This window comes from Delphinapterus leucas, chromosome 1 (assembly GCF_059928025.1).
Source record: "Delphinapterus leucas isolate spDelLeu-1000000601 "Yukka" chromosome 1, BTC_Dleu_Yukka2, whole genome shotgun sequence".
Taxonomy (NCBI): Eukaryota; Metazoa; Chordata; class Mammalia; order Artiodactyla; family Monodontidae; genus Delphinapterus; species Delphinapterus leucas.
The window spans coordinates 7967041-7983457 of record NC_143129.1 but is presented as its reverse complement, the minus strand read 5'-3'; the positions used below and the strand labels follow the sequence as shown (position 1 = coordinate 7983457).

General features: G+C 42.2%; 1 protein-coding gene across 4 annotated transcripts in view; it reads right to left on the bottom strand.

The window, feature by feature from the left end:
• Positions 1-16417, bottom strand: part of KIF14 (kinesin family member 14) — a 53131-nt gene that overhangs the window by 18850 nt on the left and 17864 nt on the right. For all 4 annotated transcript variants that reach the window (XM_089906283.1, XM_089906278.1, XM_089906287.1 and 1 more), the window contains 10 exons: positions 15635-15782; positions 15277-15340; positions 14497-14681; positions 11353-11455; positions 10363-10523; positions 7529-7676; positions 7007-7159; positions 5399-5525; positions 3240-3333; positions 2585-2717 (listed from right to left, as the gene is read on the bottom strand). In XM_089906283.1, coding sequence (XP_089762409.1) covers positions 2585-2717; positions 3240-3333; positions 5399-5525; positions 7007-7159; positions 7529-7676; positions 10363-10523; positions 11353-11455; positions 14497-14681; positions 15277-15340; positions 15635-15782 — 1316 coding nt within the window. The remainder of the gene's footprint in view (positions 1-2584; positions 2718-3239; positions 3334-5398; positions 5526-7006; positions 7160-7528; positions 7677-10362; positions 10524-11352; positions 11456-14496; positions 14682-15276; positions 15341-15634; positions 15783-16417) is intronic.

The window sequence follows — 16417 nt, the reverse complement described above, 5'->3', positions numbered from 1 at the left end:
AACAGACACTCCTCCACAGACGACACACAGACGGCCAGCAAACACAGGAAGGACGCTCCACATCGCCGATAATTAGAGAGATGCAAATCAAAGCTACAGTGAGCTGTCACATCACAGCGCTCAGAATGGCCGTCATCAAAAAGTCTACAAACAATAAATGCTGGAGAGGGTGTGGAGAGAAGGGAAAACTCTTGCACTGCTGCTGGGAATGTAAATTGGTACAACCACTATGGAGAACAGTATGGAGGTTCCTTAAAAAGCTAAAAATAGAACTACCATATGACCCAGCAATCCCACTACTGGGCATATACCCTGAGAAAACCATAATTCAAAAACAGTCAATGTACCCCAATGTTCACTGCAGCTCTATTTACAATAGCCAGGACATGGAAGCAACCTAAGTGCCCATCGACAGATGAATGGATAAAGAAGATGTGGCACATGTATACAATGGAATATTACTCGGCCATAAAAAGAAACAAAATTGAGTTATTTGTCGTGAGGTGGATGGACCTAGAGTCTGTCATACAGAGTAAAGTAAGTCAGAAAGAAAAAATACCGTATGCTAACACATATATATGGAATCTTAAAAAAAAAAAATGGTCATGAAGAACCGAGGGGCAGGACGGGAATAAAGACGCAGACCTACTAGGGAATGGACTTGAGGACACGGGGAGGGAGAAGGGTAAACTGGGACAAAGTGAGACAGTGGCATGGACATATATACACTACCAAATGTAAAATCGATAGCTAGTGGGAAGCAGCCACATAGCACAGGGAGATCAGCTCGGTGCTTTGTGACCACCTAGAGGGGTGGGATAGGGAGGGTGGGAGGGAGGGAGACACAAGAAGGAAGAGATATGGGGATATATGTATATGTATAGCTGATTCACTTTGTTATAAAGCAGAAACTAACCCACCATTGTAAAGCAATTATACTCCAGTAAAGATGGTAAAAACAAAAACAAAGACAAATTTGAATTAGCTTTGACACAAAATATTAATTTAATGAATCAGTATTTTTGGAAATGAATACATTAACCAATAACTATAAAATGCTTAAAGCAATATCTGGTCAATATTAACTGTGGAATAAATTATTATGAATTGTTTCTAATAAAAAAGATTCAATCACTTCCTGGTTGAATATATTGATCATGATCATCTATATTTTAATTTAAATATTTAAAGCAATACCAATTGAAGTGCTAGCAAAATAAATATAGAGATTGATTCAAGAATAGTATAACTAAATGGAAAAATAAGTAAAGAATATTGCAACAAACGGTTGAAAGTAGGAATGTAAGGTAACTCACCCATCAGATTTTAATGTATATGTCAAGGCAAGAATTATCAAATGACCTCAATACAGTTTTTTGTTTTTTTAATTACACAAGCAATTCACATTCATTGTGGAAAATCTGGAAATTATTAATACATATAACACAAAGAAAAAAATTTAACCATCTGCAAACCCATCATTTAGAGGTAAACTGTCAGTGCTTTTGTATGATTCCCTTCAGCCTTTCTGTATTTTCTATTGTGAATATACCTTGCATTCCATTCCTGGAATTAACCCTACTTAATCATGGTATAAGTATTCTCTAAATACAACCTTGGGTTTGACTTACTAACATTTCTTTCAGGGTTTTTATAGCTGTGTTCATATTAAGATTAGTTTGTAATTCTCTTTCGAATCATCTTTTCAGTTTTTGTGGGTTTTGTTTGTTTTGATTGTAATCAGTTATTCTAGCATCATAACTGTGATACCTTCTATTCTTTGCTACGTTCTAGAATAGTTTAAATGTAACAGGATTTGTCTGTTTTTTGGAGGTTCAAAAGTGCTTACCTATGAAATTGACTGGGATCAGCATCTTTTTTTTTTTTTTAATGTTTTTGCGGTACACGGGCCTCTCACTGCTGTGGCCTCTCCCGCTGCGGAGCACAAGCTCCGGACGCACAGGCTCAGCGGCCATGGCTCGGGGCCCAGCCGCTCCGCGGCACGTGGGATCCTCCCGGACCAGGGCACGAACCCGTGTTCCCTGCATCGGCAGGCGGACCCTCAACCACTGCACCACCAGGGAAGCCCAGCATCTTTTTTTTTTTTTTTCAGGCTAGTTCACTGACAAACTTTTCAATTTATTGCTTGGTTAGTCACCTATTAAATCAACTTTCATAATTTCTCTTTTTCTAGAAAAATCTTTACTTTCTAGAAAATTATTAAACTTATTAGCTTACTTATTAAACTTATTTACATAAAAATGTAACATAATCTTAAAATGCTTGAGATCTTTATTTAAATGCTACGTCCATTCCTAAAATCACATGTTCTTCTTTTCAAAGAGCCGAAGCCTGAGTTTACTAATTCTAATTTGTCAATTATTCCTTTTATTTTTAATGATTCCTTCATTTACTCTCCTTTGGTTTATGTTTATTCTTTTCTAGATTGAGTTAACTAGTTTATTTTCATTTTTCCACTACACAATTCAAGCATTAAGGCTATAATCTGGCAGAATCCTGTAAGTTTTTACATATAATATTTTTATTTCAAAAAGTTTATAGAGATTTTAATAATATTCCAAACCTCGTAAAGTTCTTTCATTGCCGCAAGCTTAGACTCAAACTTTTCCAGACTCCAGACAGTTGAGACCCCTAGTTGCAGGTTACGAACCTGAATACAAGTGTCAGAACTACTTCCTTTATCTGATACAACATGTCTGAAAGAAAAACCAAAGAAAAAAAATGCTTCTCCTAAAACATACATAACCTAGAGTTTTCCGAATTAGAATGACTCCCATAAAAATTCAGACCACTGATTAAATCTCTCCATAGTTAAGTATTTTTGTTATACTAATAATCATGTCTAGTATATACTATATTAAAATAACTTCTTATATAATAATTTCTGAAAAGTTCTAATAATTGTATATTCCTTTTAAAATGTGGAATACTTATAAATTCTCAACTCAAAAGAAAATTAGTGAATTCCTAAAACATCTAAAATTATTGTTTATAAAATATACGAGTATGTTAATTGCTGAAAGCCTTTTTCACTCCAAAGTGAGCTCTGAGAGGGGAATCTGGAAGTGCCCCTGGGGATTATGACACCCGCTTGCTCCTGGACAGGCATGTAGGATACCATGTCCTTAGAGAAACGAAAACAGAAAAAAATCACATGAAGCGTGAAGTGTGACTAGTTTAAAACAACGAATTACTTTACAAATAAGATAATCACTCACCTGCCAAAAACATAATTCTTTTTTAACTTGTTGCTGATGGTATTGGCTTCCTGAATCATCACGGAGAGTTTCATGGAGCTCCAACTGGGCTGAACTAGCAGAGAGCACACGGAGAAGATTCAGAATACGTATGTGAGCACTAACACGCCACCAGGCACAACACGTCCTGAAAAAAACTGACTTCAAACAAATAGTTTTAACGATACATCACAGAAGGTGAAGGTGATAACTCAGTAACTTTTCTTCAAGCCTCACTGGTGAAATAAAATATTCTTCATACAAAATGAGGTCTTTCACCTGTGGAGGCATGGAAGAAAACTGAAGTTCACAGAGAGAGGATACGGGTTTTGTAAACAAGGAAATGCCAAAGATGCTGCTTTTCCTTCTAATATTTAAAAAAATTTTTTTTCTAATTTCTTTTTTTCCTAACTTCTAATTTATTTAAAGTATTAGGTAAAGTATACTACAGCCTTAACTTAAATAGAACCACAGTTCTTTTTTATTTTGCCTGAAATTTAAAAAATAGATAGATAAAGACAGAAACAGAGATATATTAGGACATAAAAACACTTTCAGTCCACAATTCCACGTTCCTAATTCAAACTTAAGATCTTATCATAAACATTTTCTATATTGTTCAGTCAAACTTATAACCAGCATTCCATTAAAAACATTACTTTGGAAGAGTGAAATTCATTGTTCATGTGGATAAAAAAAATCAAGTATTCATTGCATGGTACTGTTTTAGGACCTAAGAGGAATAAAAACATGTATTAATACAATGTTCTTACCTCTCACAACAGATGTAACTGTTTCAAGGTAATTTAAAAACAGAAGTTATGGAAAGTATACGGCACAACTACCAAGTATTGTTGCTAAAACACTGAACCTGGATGACGGGTTCTTTGCAGGGTGTGTAGAGGCATAAGCAACAGCCTGGACATACAGTCAGCAAACCCAGAATCTGTGAAACTCTACAGGTAGAGAACCTGGCTTCTTCAATACATCAATTACAAGGGGACAGAGAGAGAGGAAGGAAGAGCCAGCTGACAGATTAAAAGAGACTTAAAAGGCACATCTAGGGCTTCCCTGGTGGCGTCCGGAGCCTGTGCTCCACAATGGGAGAGGCCACAGCAGTGAGAGGCCCGTGTACCGCAAAAAAAAAAAAAAAAAAAAAGGCACATCTAGCAAACACAGGGTGTGGACGACCACATTTGTATCCTGATTCAAACAAACCGAATAGATTTTAAAAATTATGACAAAGTCCACAAAATTTGAATAGGGACTAGATATTTAATGTGTAAGAAATTATTATTAATATTTTTAGGTGTAATAATAATATCAGAGTTATGCTTCAAAGAGTGACAGGGAAAGAGAGAAAAGAGAGTTCTTATCTAACTTGGAGATACATAGTGAAGTATTTACAGATCAGGTGATAGGATGTCTGGGAGCTGCTTCAGAATAGTCCAGGGGGGCAGGGGGATTGAGCACGGCTGGAACAAAACTGAACATGTGTGGGTAACTTGAAGATGGATGATAAGTATGGAAGAGTTTACTGTAGCAATCTCTCTGCTTTCATAGTTTATTTGAAACTTTCTATAATTAAAAAAAGAAAAGTTTACATTAAACAGCCTGTGTTTGGGGACTTCCCTGGCAGTCCAGTGGTTAGGACACTGTGCTCTCACTGCCGGGGCCTGGGTTTGATCCCTGGTCGTGAACTAAGATCGCACAGGCGCGGCCAAATAAATATATAAATATTTGAAAAAAAATGCTGTGCTCTACGCAGGAATGTAGAAACGTACAAAAAAAATAACAACTTTCAAGTGAGAAAGAAAACGAAGTATGCAATGATTAAGCACAACTCAGATTAATAATGCTTATAAAATAAGAATTAAGGATTAGAGTAAGACATTTTAAAAAGCATAATACACATTAAAATAATACTTGGAACTCTGTTTACTATTTGCTTATATAACTAAATATTCTAAAAAGTGAATATCCTAAAAATAATCATTCATACAAATTTATCTAGATCCAGAGAAGTCAGCAACATCCAGAAAAAAATGTTTGAATATACAAAGAATATGAACATTTTACTAATTGTATGAAATAACATACATAACTTAAGAAAATACCTGCTAAAATCGTCCTATACTCACTTGTGAAAGTTTTATCCCTACTACTCTGATTTTGCTGTAGAACTTGTACTTCCTTAGCAATCCTTTGTTTCTCAGTTTCTAAAGCTTCCAGAATTCTTGCATGGCGGATCCTGTGGTCTTCTAAAGCCTAATTGATATTCACGCATGTGGAGCCGTACACGAGAACATGCAAAGAGAGAAATTAGAAAACCAGACTGACGATGGTAATGCACTACATAATTCTCATTTCACAGTACGTGTTTTATTAAGCATAAAGGCTTTTAAAAAATGATTTATAAAGTATCTTTATAAAATGATTTTTTTCCCCACAACAAAATCATTAGGAATTTTTATAACATAGATTAATCTTTTTCTCCCCATTGATAGGAACATAAAAACCTTCAGAAAAAAACATAAAAAGGAAAAAAACTACTCAAGAATTTGTTGACTAAATTAAAAAGTTGAATTAAAAATACACCTAAAAACCTCACTTGAGGGCTTCCCTGGTGGCGCAGTGGTTGAGAGTCCGCCTGCCGACGCAGGGGACGCGGGTTCATGCCCCGGTCTGGGAAGACCCCACATGCCGCGGAGCGGCTGGGCCCGTGAGCCATGGCTGCTGAGCCTGCACGTCCGGAGCCTGTGCTCCGCAACGGGAGAGGCCACAACAGTGAGAGGCCCGCGTACCACACACACACAAAAAAACCTCACTTGATACAAATAAGCCTTATAACAGCCCACTAATGATAATTGTTTTCAAGATTTAAACACGTCTGTTTTTCTCTTAAAACTCTCCTGGGTGGTTCACTAAGCCCCTCCGTGCTCTGGAATCGGCTAATATATGTATTCTCACCATTTTATAGTACTGGTACTCTGGGGTTACTGCGAGTATCTTCCTCTACCCCCAGCCCCACCATAAACTTAGGAAGGAAAGAAGGAAAACTGCCGTTTGAGAGTAAAACTTGAAGATGTAGGAAGTCGCAGCAGAGATGAAAGCAGGGGCTCCCCCTTCGGGATTCAGGGCCCCCCTCCAGGGCTGGTTAGAAGGGATTCCGGCCCCACCCCAGAGGATGTGATTCGGCAGTTCTGGATGGACCGAGATCTGCACGTCTCCAGGCGATGCTGAGGCTGCTGGTCCAGCACCTGGAGAGCCACCGTGAGCTGCCCTTGAAAGATGCCTCTGTGCTCAGAGAGATGAGGGAAGTCAGCACCTGAGCTCCCAAGGCTGAGGTAGTTCCCTGAGGACTCACGCAGGCACACGGCCTGCTCGCTGCTCTTTCCACCCTGGCACCGGGATGTAACCGGTCCAGGAGCTGAGCCGTCCCCCCCTCTATATACCACGCCCTAGTATCACCTCACTCCTTACATCGTTCGGCGTGACCGACCACAGGGTCGCTGTGGACCAGGGAAAGAGAACACTCGACTGGAACTCGCTGGAAACAACAGCTCTGTCCCTTTGAAAAGATCTGTGTGAGCACATCGTGAGGACAGAGGCTTTCAGGCAGGAAGCCCCTTCTCACCTGCAGACCTGGATTTGGCCATCACCCATCAAGAGACCATAAGCTCTTTAAAAAAAAAGAAAAATCCAGCTTTTCCTCAAGATAGCTCAGACTAGCTATAAAATGAAATTACCTGTTTCGTAGCCAAAGTCTCCATTTCTAACCGCTTTTTGTTGACATATATTTCCTGTTCAAAACGCTGCTTTGCCTTTTCTAGTTCCTCAATTTTGTAATTAGCCTTTTGGTTATTTATTTCCTGTATCTTCTTTCTTTGACATTCTTCTTTCTTTGACATACAATAATAAAAAATAAATAGGGCAAAGATACAGAGCAATTCTTCAAAAATGATACCAAAACGGTACAAAAGTCCCTTTGTAAAAATCAGTGCACAGGAAATTGACTCACAGATAGAAAAGGTGCCCCAATGCTTCTCCACCCCATCCAGGTTGACTAACCCAACCGAAAATAACCATCACTAGTCAAACCTTTCAGAGCGCTGCCCTCCAGATGGGCTTCTGGGAGGCAGGGCTGCCCGAGGGCTGGGGGACAGAGCCTGTCTGCTTCTCCTCCCCCCCGCCCAGCAGCCTTGATCTCCCCTCTGACGCTCCCCCGGGGCCCTGCACCGGCAGAGAAAGAAAACAGTTCTGCCTCTTACCAGTTCTGCTTCCAGGACTTTTATTTTGCTTTCGTACACAGCTTTTTGAGAGGAAAGCTCTTGCTGAGCCATTTCTTTCACGATCTGGATTCCCTGCATCATTTCTTCCTTTGCTTTCAGCTGCGCCTCCTTTATTTCTGCTTCAAGTCTACAAGTAGCAAAATATTCAATAGTTACAGGGTACTCTGTCAAGAATTCTTCATATGCTATAATAGTTCTTAATCATATTAAGATGTTAAATTAAACAAAAGTTCAAATCTCAAAACCTCATTTCTGACATTCTGTCAGCAGCATTCTGAAATGTTTATTAGCTCTAGAACTGTTTACACAAACAAAACATAAAAGGTTGAAAATGTGCTCATTTCTAACTTAGTTACCATTGCAGATGCTCGATAGTTAAGCAAATGTTCTTCTAATGCTTAAGCTATATAAAAATGTTTTAACTTACATAAAAACATAAAATATATATTTATAACATAATTATGTTACAGTGAACACTGCAGTAAATGTTACAGTTAACATTGTAGTAAACACAAAATATGGGCATCTTATGTTAAACTAACAATGGTTAGGGCAAAAATTATTTCATATCATTATCTTTCAATTCATGTTTAGGTCACAGACTAGGAATATATTGAAATGCCTCTAAGAGCATGATACATGAGCCGATAAAGCAGAGATTGTACCATATTTTTCCAATCATCTATAATAACTTTGTAAGCAGACAGGGTGGGGGGTCCCCCAGAGAGAGAACCAGGCGGGGCTTTCCTGACAGAAGAGAAGCCATGTTTGGCCTGAGCCGTTTTGCGATCTGAGCCTGGACACAGCGCTTGCCCTTGAACAGGCCTCAGAAACCAATGATCTCGAGGGAAAAAAAGAACGACTGTTATCAGGCAAGAGAAACAACAACAGCAAAGATAAGACACCCATTGTGAAGACTCACAGCTCTGAGTCAATGGTGAAGGCTAGCCTGAAGCTCAGCCACCAGGTCAAAGGGAACCTCAGGGATGGAGATGCTGACCTTCTGTGACCCCCGTGGCTTCAGTCAACTGAAGCCTGGACTCTGTCGATCCCTGCCCTGATTCTATGCTGACTTCTCCCCTGCTCGGGCCCCTTCACGAACACGCATGTACCCTTAGCTTAAAACCTCCCCAGTCTTACTGCTGGGGAAGCACGGCTTTGGGAAAGTTCCCATGTTCTCCTTACTTGATGCAGGTAATGCATCCTTCCTTCTCTCCTGATCTTTGGCCTGGCTGTGTCTTTTGGCTCGACACCCACCAAGAGGTGAACCCAGTTTTCAGGTAACACTTAGACATTTTGAGAAGTCAAAATATTAAATTACCTTTCACTGTATGGGGGGAAAAGGATTGGTGATTACAGAAAACCAAAAGCTTCTTTCTTCTCAACAAAACCCGACGCTTTAACAACTGTACTGCATAAAATTTCCGTACCCAATTTTACTGAATTAGAATAAGAATGTCAGGGCTTCCCTGGTGGTGCAATGGCTGAGAATCCGCCTGCCAAGGCAGGGGACACGGGTTCGAGCCCTGGTCTGGGAGGATCCCACATGCCGCGGAGCCACTAAGCCCGTGCGCCACAACCACTGAGCCTGCACTCTGGAGACCACAAGCCACAACGACTGAGTCCGCGAGCCACAACTACTGAAGCCCGTGCGCCTAGAGCCCGTGCTCCGCAACAGGAGAGGCCACCGCAGTGAGAAGCCCACGCACCGCAGCGAAGAGTGGCCCCTGCTCCCCGCTCACCGCGGCTAGAGAAAGCCTGCGCACAGCAATGGAGACCCAAGGCAGCCAAAAAAAAAAAAAAAAAAAAGCATAAGAATGTCAAAAGAAAGAGGACCTAATGGCTACCAGGGCCTGGGGGGAGGGGGTAGCCGTTGCTTAGTGGGTACAGAGCCCCAGTTGGGTGATGAGAAAGTTCTGGAGACAGAACATGGTTGAGGCTGCACAACACTGTGAGTTACTTGACACCACGGAGCTGCACACTTGAAAATGGCTAAAAAGGTGAATTTTACGCTACGTATGTTGTACCACAACTTTAAAAAAAAAAAGAGGGCAAAGCAAGCTCAGACTTTTGACAAGGTGACAAAGCAGGGTTCGTGTGGCCCACCCCGGTCATCCTTCCCACCCCCCGCCTCCATCCTCTGTGCGGATACTTCTCCCCCCGTGAGCCCGAGATGCCCGTCTCACCCCCCAGCCTCCACTGCACTGCAGCCCGGGACCCGGCTCCACCGCCCTCCACCCTCCAGACCTGGGCCACAGCCACCCTTCTGCAATGTGATCCCCATCATATCTGTCTCATGTCTCCTTAAAATTATCTTATGAGCCCATAACCTTTAAGATAAAGTCCAAATGCTTTAGCATTTTATTTCTGTGTTACTTGCCATTTATTTTACAGGGATCCTGCTGAAATCAGAACTCCTACAATATTGCCTCAGCTAAAACTGGGGCAAAAGAAGAAAAGTAAATAAGGGTCCACTCCCCAGGCTTCCCCTGGCCGACTCCCTCCCAGGGGACATCTTCTCACGAGACCTTCGCTGACCCCTGGTCGGGGCAGGAGTCACCCCAGGAGCTCCACACGGTACAGGGCTCTGTCAGGGCACTCTGTCTGTCTGTCCGTCAGCCCCATAAGAAGACAAATTCCTCCAGCGTAGGAGCTAAGTTTGTTTGTTGAGTGAATGCACACAGAAGAGGAAAGATCACGTCGCTAGAAATCGGCACCCAAAGAGTTAACGAGTGCAGTCAGGACAACGTGATTAAGGCTCTCCATAGCCCTCTCCCGTATACTTACTGTTTCATACCAACAAAAATACTTACTGTAATCTCTGTGCCAAGAGCAAGTCATTTTTTGCAGATTCGAAGTCTCTTGGACCCTCACGCACAAGAGTATCTCTACTGGGCGGTCTTTCCCCTTTCTGGACTTCTACTGGATGATTAAATCTAAAATAATGATCGCCACCAAGAATCACCCGATCACCCTAAAGCACACAAGAAATTTACTCCTTGAGGTGAGTCTGAACCGAAAAATTCCGTGGGACAAACCCTTATGTTCAACAATTCAATAGTCTAGTATCACTAATGATAAACATAAAAATCACGGCAGCTAACATTTATGAAATGCTTCCTACAGGCCAAGAACTGCATCTGAGACTCTACACATACATCATCTCACTGATGTCTCACAACTATGCATGTTATTATCCCGATCTTAGGAGTGAGGAAACTAGCGGAGCACAGAGCTTAACAGTAACAGTGGTAGGCGCACGCTGAGCTCACTGTCTGCAGGCGCTGTATTAAGAACTATGCGTGAATCCTTTCACCTACCCTCCCTTATCCCTCCTGAAAGACAGGGTGTATACCAAGTGACCGTACGGCTTGCTTTGCCTTCAACAGAATAGTTCATGCCTGTTCTCCTAATATAATTATTGAAATGCTCTCAAAAGTGTCCTGACATGGGTGATGTGCAATCACCCCGAGCTTAATAACTTTTCAAAGGTCATATGGCAAGTGGCAGGGCCAGGGCTTCGACCCTGTCTGGCCTGATTCCAAAGCCCAGCTCTTCCCGGGACACATAATGCTGCTGCTGGTGGACAGCTCCTTGGGGGCTGGTCCACCCACCATAATAGAACTGCGGTCTCTGCGCAAAGGCAGGCAATTCGTGAAGTAAGAGAACGTTAGAACCAGAAAGTCCTTCATCCCTTCATCAGTTCACTACTGATCTTACAGAGGACAGAACCCGGCTCAGCAAAACTAGATCACTTGCCCAAAGTCAAACAATTTCTCATATCTTAGCAGCAGCCAACTTACATGATGTAATACCGTGGGTTCCAAAATAAGTCTTCCATTTACATATGTCTTTGCTTCCCCAGCTGGGATGATACTCACGGTCCCACCGAAATTGTTGATGGTGCTGTGAAGACAGGATGCACATTGTTACAACTACAGGACAGACTAACAAGTAAGAAAAAGGCAATACAGATAATCCTCCTTGAGTTATTCCCTTAGTGTCAAGGTTCATATCAATTTGTGACCATAATGACTTAGAACTCTCTTATTTTCCTTCAATTAGATTTTGAAGGTTTGGTGAAAAAGCCTGGCTTCTCTAGCAATTCTATCCACGAGTGGTGGGAAAAATTTTCATCGTATGTATTTTGATTAAAACTACTTAAAAAAAATACCAACCCCTCTTCCCCAGAAATGGAAAAAAAAAAAAAACACAAACATTAAAGGAAAATACACTAAAATACTGACAGTGGTTTCTTTATGAATGGAAGAGTTTTAAGTATTTTTATGTTTTACTTTTCTAACTTTCTGGTTTCATTTATGAGTTTTAATAATGGGACAAACAACATTTTCCTCCCATGAAAAGAGGGGTAATACAGAGGAAGGAAAAGCATGGAGATAAAAGCACACTCCTTGGACGTCTAATTAACTGAACTCTGACGATAAGATGATACTGTTGAAACTCAACTATAAATGCTATATATCCTTTTGAGTCTTTTTATTCAGAAAATAGGAAAGAAACTCCAAAATCCAATTATCTTTGGATTAACTGGACAGAAAGAAAGAGAAAACTGTAGCAAAAGCTGAGCCCCAAACAAAACCTCCAGCTCCAGACAAGGCTCCGAGATCTCCAGTTAAAGAATGACAGTTGAACTTGAGCACCTAGAGGAGAGGACTTGGGAAGAACAGCCCACCCTCCCGCCAGCCTAGTGTCCTAACCCCATAAAGGTTTAAACAAGGTCTGCTTGTTCTGACGCCTCCTCTCTCCCAGGCTTTTGATGGCTCTGCCATCAAAAGCCCTTGGCCTTTTAGCATTCTGCCCCCTCCCACCCCCCATCCAGCTTCAACCACCAACCCCCTGATCCACCACTATTTTCCATAAGAACCCCACCTGGATTTGCCTTAACATCAGCTTCTCTCCTTTACCTGAATCGCTCCATCGACATAAGACATCCTCTCCCTTATCTCCATCACTCGTCAAGGCCAGAGCCCTCTAAGCAGCTTCTCTTTAGGGCTCAAAGCTAGAGGTGAACTTTCCTTCTCTTTCTTTACTTTTAAGTACTAAGTAGCTAAGACCCACCTAATGTTAATATAAACTGACGGGTACTGGCGCTCCTTTGTCCACTGAGCCCCACGTGCCAGGTATGTCATCAGTGAAGACAGACGCGAAACCTGCTCTCGTGAAGTTCACGGTCCAGAGAGTGAGACAAACACCTATCCGTGTACTAAAAGGGGAAACACCAAGTGCCAGGCGAGTGGCGGACTTCCTAGTCCCCCTGGACTCTCAACTCTTTGGGGGCATGTTCTGTATCTTTGCTACAAGCATAAATAATTCTGGGTTTATTTGTTATAGAAAATGGTTAATTAACGGAAGAGAAAGAGGATCTGAGGATCAAGAAGCCGTGCCACGCCGGGTACAAAGACAACGCGGGCTCGAGGACCTCAGGCCGTGCAATATTGGTGAGAAAACACACTGCATTTTTGGAGATTTTTTGTATGAACGCTGCAGGTCACAAAAACAGCCATATGTTATTTAATATACGGCACTGGTAGAGTTGGTTATTCACGTGGAAAATAAATGAATTTAGATCCCTACTTCACACCAAACAAAAAATTCCATACGACTTAAGGACTTAAATGTGAAGGCAAAACTTCAAAACATTTAGAAGATAATTTAGGTGACTGTCTCTATGACCTCAGTGTAGAAATGATTTCTTAAACAAGACACAAACACTGACAACCATAAAGGAAAAGACTGACTTATGTACTACACTAACCAAGAACTCTGATCCATCAAAAGGCACCATAAGAGAGTGAAACGATGAGCCACACGCTGGAGAAAACACATTTATAACACATGAAACTCACAAAAGCTGGGCCACCAAAATACATTAAAAAACTCCTAAAAATTATGAAAAAAACCCAACACAATCGAAAAATGGACAAAAGCCATGAACAAGCAGGTTACAGAAGAGCAAACAAAAATGGCCCAAGAACAGGTGAACAGGATTAGTCAAGGGAATGCAACACGCATCCCCCACGAGACGCCATTTCACATCCACCTGACAGCTAAGGGTTGGCAAGGATGCGGGGCCACAGGGACCTCAGCGCCAAGGGCGGCAGAAGTGCCAGCCATTCTGGAAAACAATCTGAAATTACCTCATAAAGGTGGCTATGCACATATGCTGTAGCCTGGTATCTCTGCTGCTAGACACGCCACTTAGGAGCGATTTTCCCAAACTTCACAATGATCACCGTATAGGGAGGGTAACAGGAAGATCATCAGAGACTCGCGCAGCGCAGCGGGGCGGACAGGAGGGCCTGGCCGCCCGGGTTCCCAGCGGCTGCCCCGAGGGCCCTAACTCAGGGTATGAAACTCGCCCCACAGAAGCTCTGCCCGTCTGTACCAGGAGACGCATCCAAGAGCGCCCACAGCAGTACTGGGGGAGCAAAACATGAGACACCACCCAAGTGCCCACCAACCAAGTAGACAGGTAGACTCATACAACAGGATACTTTACAGCGGAAAAATGAGAGAGCATCAACATGGGCAAATCATGAAAACACACTGTGGAGCTACAACAGTTTACATGTACTATCACCCTAACAACACAGTATCATTCAATTCATATGAATGAATTTTAAAATTTGTTCAATTCATGTGAACAAATTTTAAAATTTGTCAACCCAATCAAAAATCCTGCCATAGATGATGGATAGAAGTTTAGATCTATTGGCTGAGGGATAACTTCTGATAGAGCGATACTACATCGTATCTCCTATTGAGAGTAACTGACCTGCCATCCTTACAAAACACTCAGACTGCCTGTTTTTCCTGGCTAAAAGATGCGTTCGAAGACTTATACCAAAGAATCAGTGTGAGTGAATGCCTCATGTGAAGAAAGCCACAGTCATCAAGATCTGGAAAAGTACTTGGCAGGAACGCACCAGTGCTCGTCGGCGATCAGCACCCCCGACAACTGGATGTCACGGCTCGAGTTTGGTTTATACTTTCCGACTGTAGTTGTTCCCTCTTTTATCATATATAACAGTATCTCCGACAGCTGAGGGTCTTCGTTGAGATTGACCAGGTTTGGCAAATGGTTGTCCATTTGAAATGTAATTCCTGCTTTCTAGTAGAAGTCAGAAAAAAAATTAACTTTAATCACAAGCATGAAACTGTTAGATCCACCTAAAACATTAAACATTTAAGTCACGGTATGTGGGACTCAGTTAATTAACGGTCTCTTAGACCCTCTCCTCACGACTTCCCCGTAAGTGTGACCACCATACTTCTTAGACTCCCAGGAAGACGCTGACCTTCTGTCCTGGCACCATCCTCAGCCTACTCACGGCTCAACCCAGCATCACCAGATGTGCCTGATCTCACCCACCGACGTCTACAGCAGGTCAGGTCCTGCCGTTGCGTCTCCACTGCCATCACCTTGGTTCAGACCCGTAGCACCTCCCGCCTGAACCACTGAGGCAGCCTTCTGCCCGCCCTGCCAACAGTCCCTCTTGGCTTCAGTCCTGCTTACACCCTACACCAAAGTAATTCTGAACTAATTCTCAAAATGTCGATTCCCTGGTCAAACACTTTCAATGATTTCCCACTTTCCACAGGATAAAACAAATTCCTTGGCCTGGAATCTGAGAAAGTACATCTGTATATTTACTGTCATATTTCTTTACAAATTTTCAAATCAGTTTAGAGAGTTGAAACGATACCTGTAACTCCTTTGTTACTTGAAGTTTCCTGTTTTCAGCTTGTTCAAGTTTTTCTTTCCACATTCTTACCAAAGACAAACGAGAGTTTAAAAGAGTTAAAAATATCCAGGTTTATAAGACTGAGAATCAAGAGACAATCAACTGAGATGAGGAAACCACTAGGGAATACTTAAAACGTAATGGTCTGGGGATAAGCTGCTCTGTTCACAGGGAAGGCAGGGATAAAGGCAGACTCTGGTACCTCCTCAGCCTCCCGTCCCCACCTCCACCCCCCGCCCCCTCTCCCGACCCTCGCCCCAAGCCAGTCCAGCGATTCCAGGCAACACCCACAGCATCGAAGGCAGTGATCAGAGCCCACCTTTGCATTTCTGCCATGTCTCTCTCCTGCTGATACAGCTTCATTCTCAGGGATGTTATTTCTTGCCGACAGAGCCTATATCGCTCAGGGTCAATGTTCTGACTGTTTCTTTGAGCAGCTTTTAACTTTTCAATTTCTGCTTTCAAGTCTAAATATTTGTAGAAAGAGGCAGGATCAATAACATTTGATATATAGTAATTCCCACACTAGACATAACCCTCCAATCTTCTATTTTATTTGAAGTTTTAAATACTAAGTAAAACAGAATACTTGCAGAAATTTTACTTTACCTACAAATCTCTACCTAACCTTTACCTGAAAAACTGCTCCCCTCTTAATGAATTTCCTTCCCTCATAAGCAGTATGGCCACATAATGTATCGTCCAAAAGAGACACCTTTGAGAAGGACCGGGGGCACCATTCATCACACTGGCATGACAGCCATGAACCAGGACTGCCCCAGGCAAACCATACTCATAAAGACATGTTAGATAAAGATGACAGATTTGCCAAGCTGGAATTCAGAATACTTATTTTTAATGAAAATGGTCCCATTTGTAAACGCGAGGGGATCCAAACAGGAAAAGATAGAGCACGAGACGGCAAATCCATCCTCCTCTGGCCCACACCTCTGAGGGACCTATTCGCCTTCTGCAAGATCCCCGAGCAGGTGAGCAAGAGAAGGCGGACACTCGGCGCTGGCGAAGGGAGGCCCGTGCTGGAGACCCAGGACCAAGCAGCCTTTGGGTCAATGAACCAAGCGGAAGCAGAGGTGAGAGACAG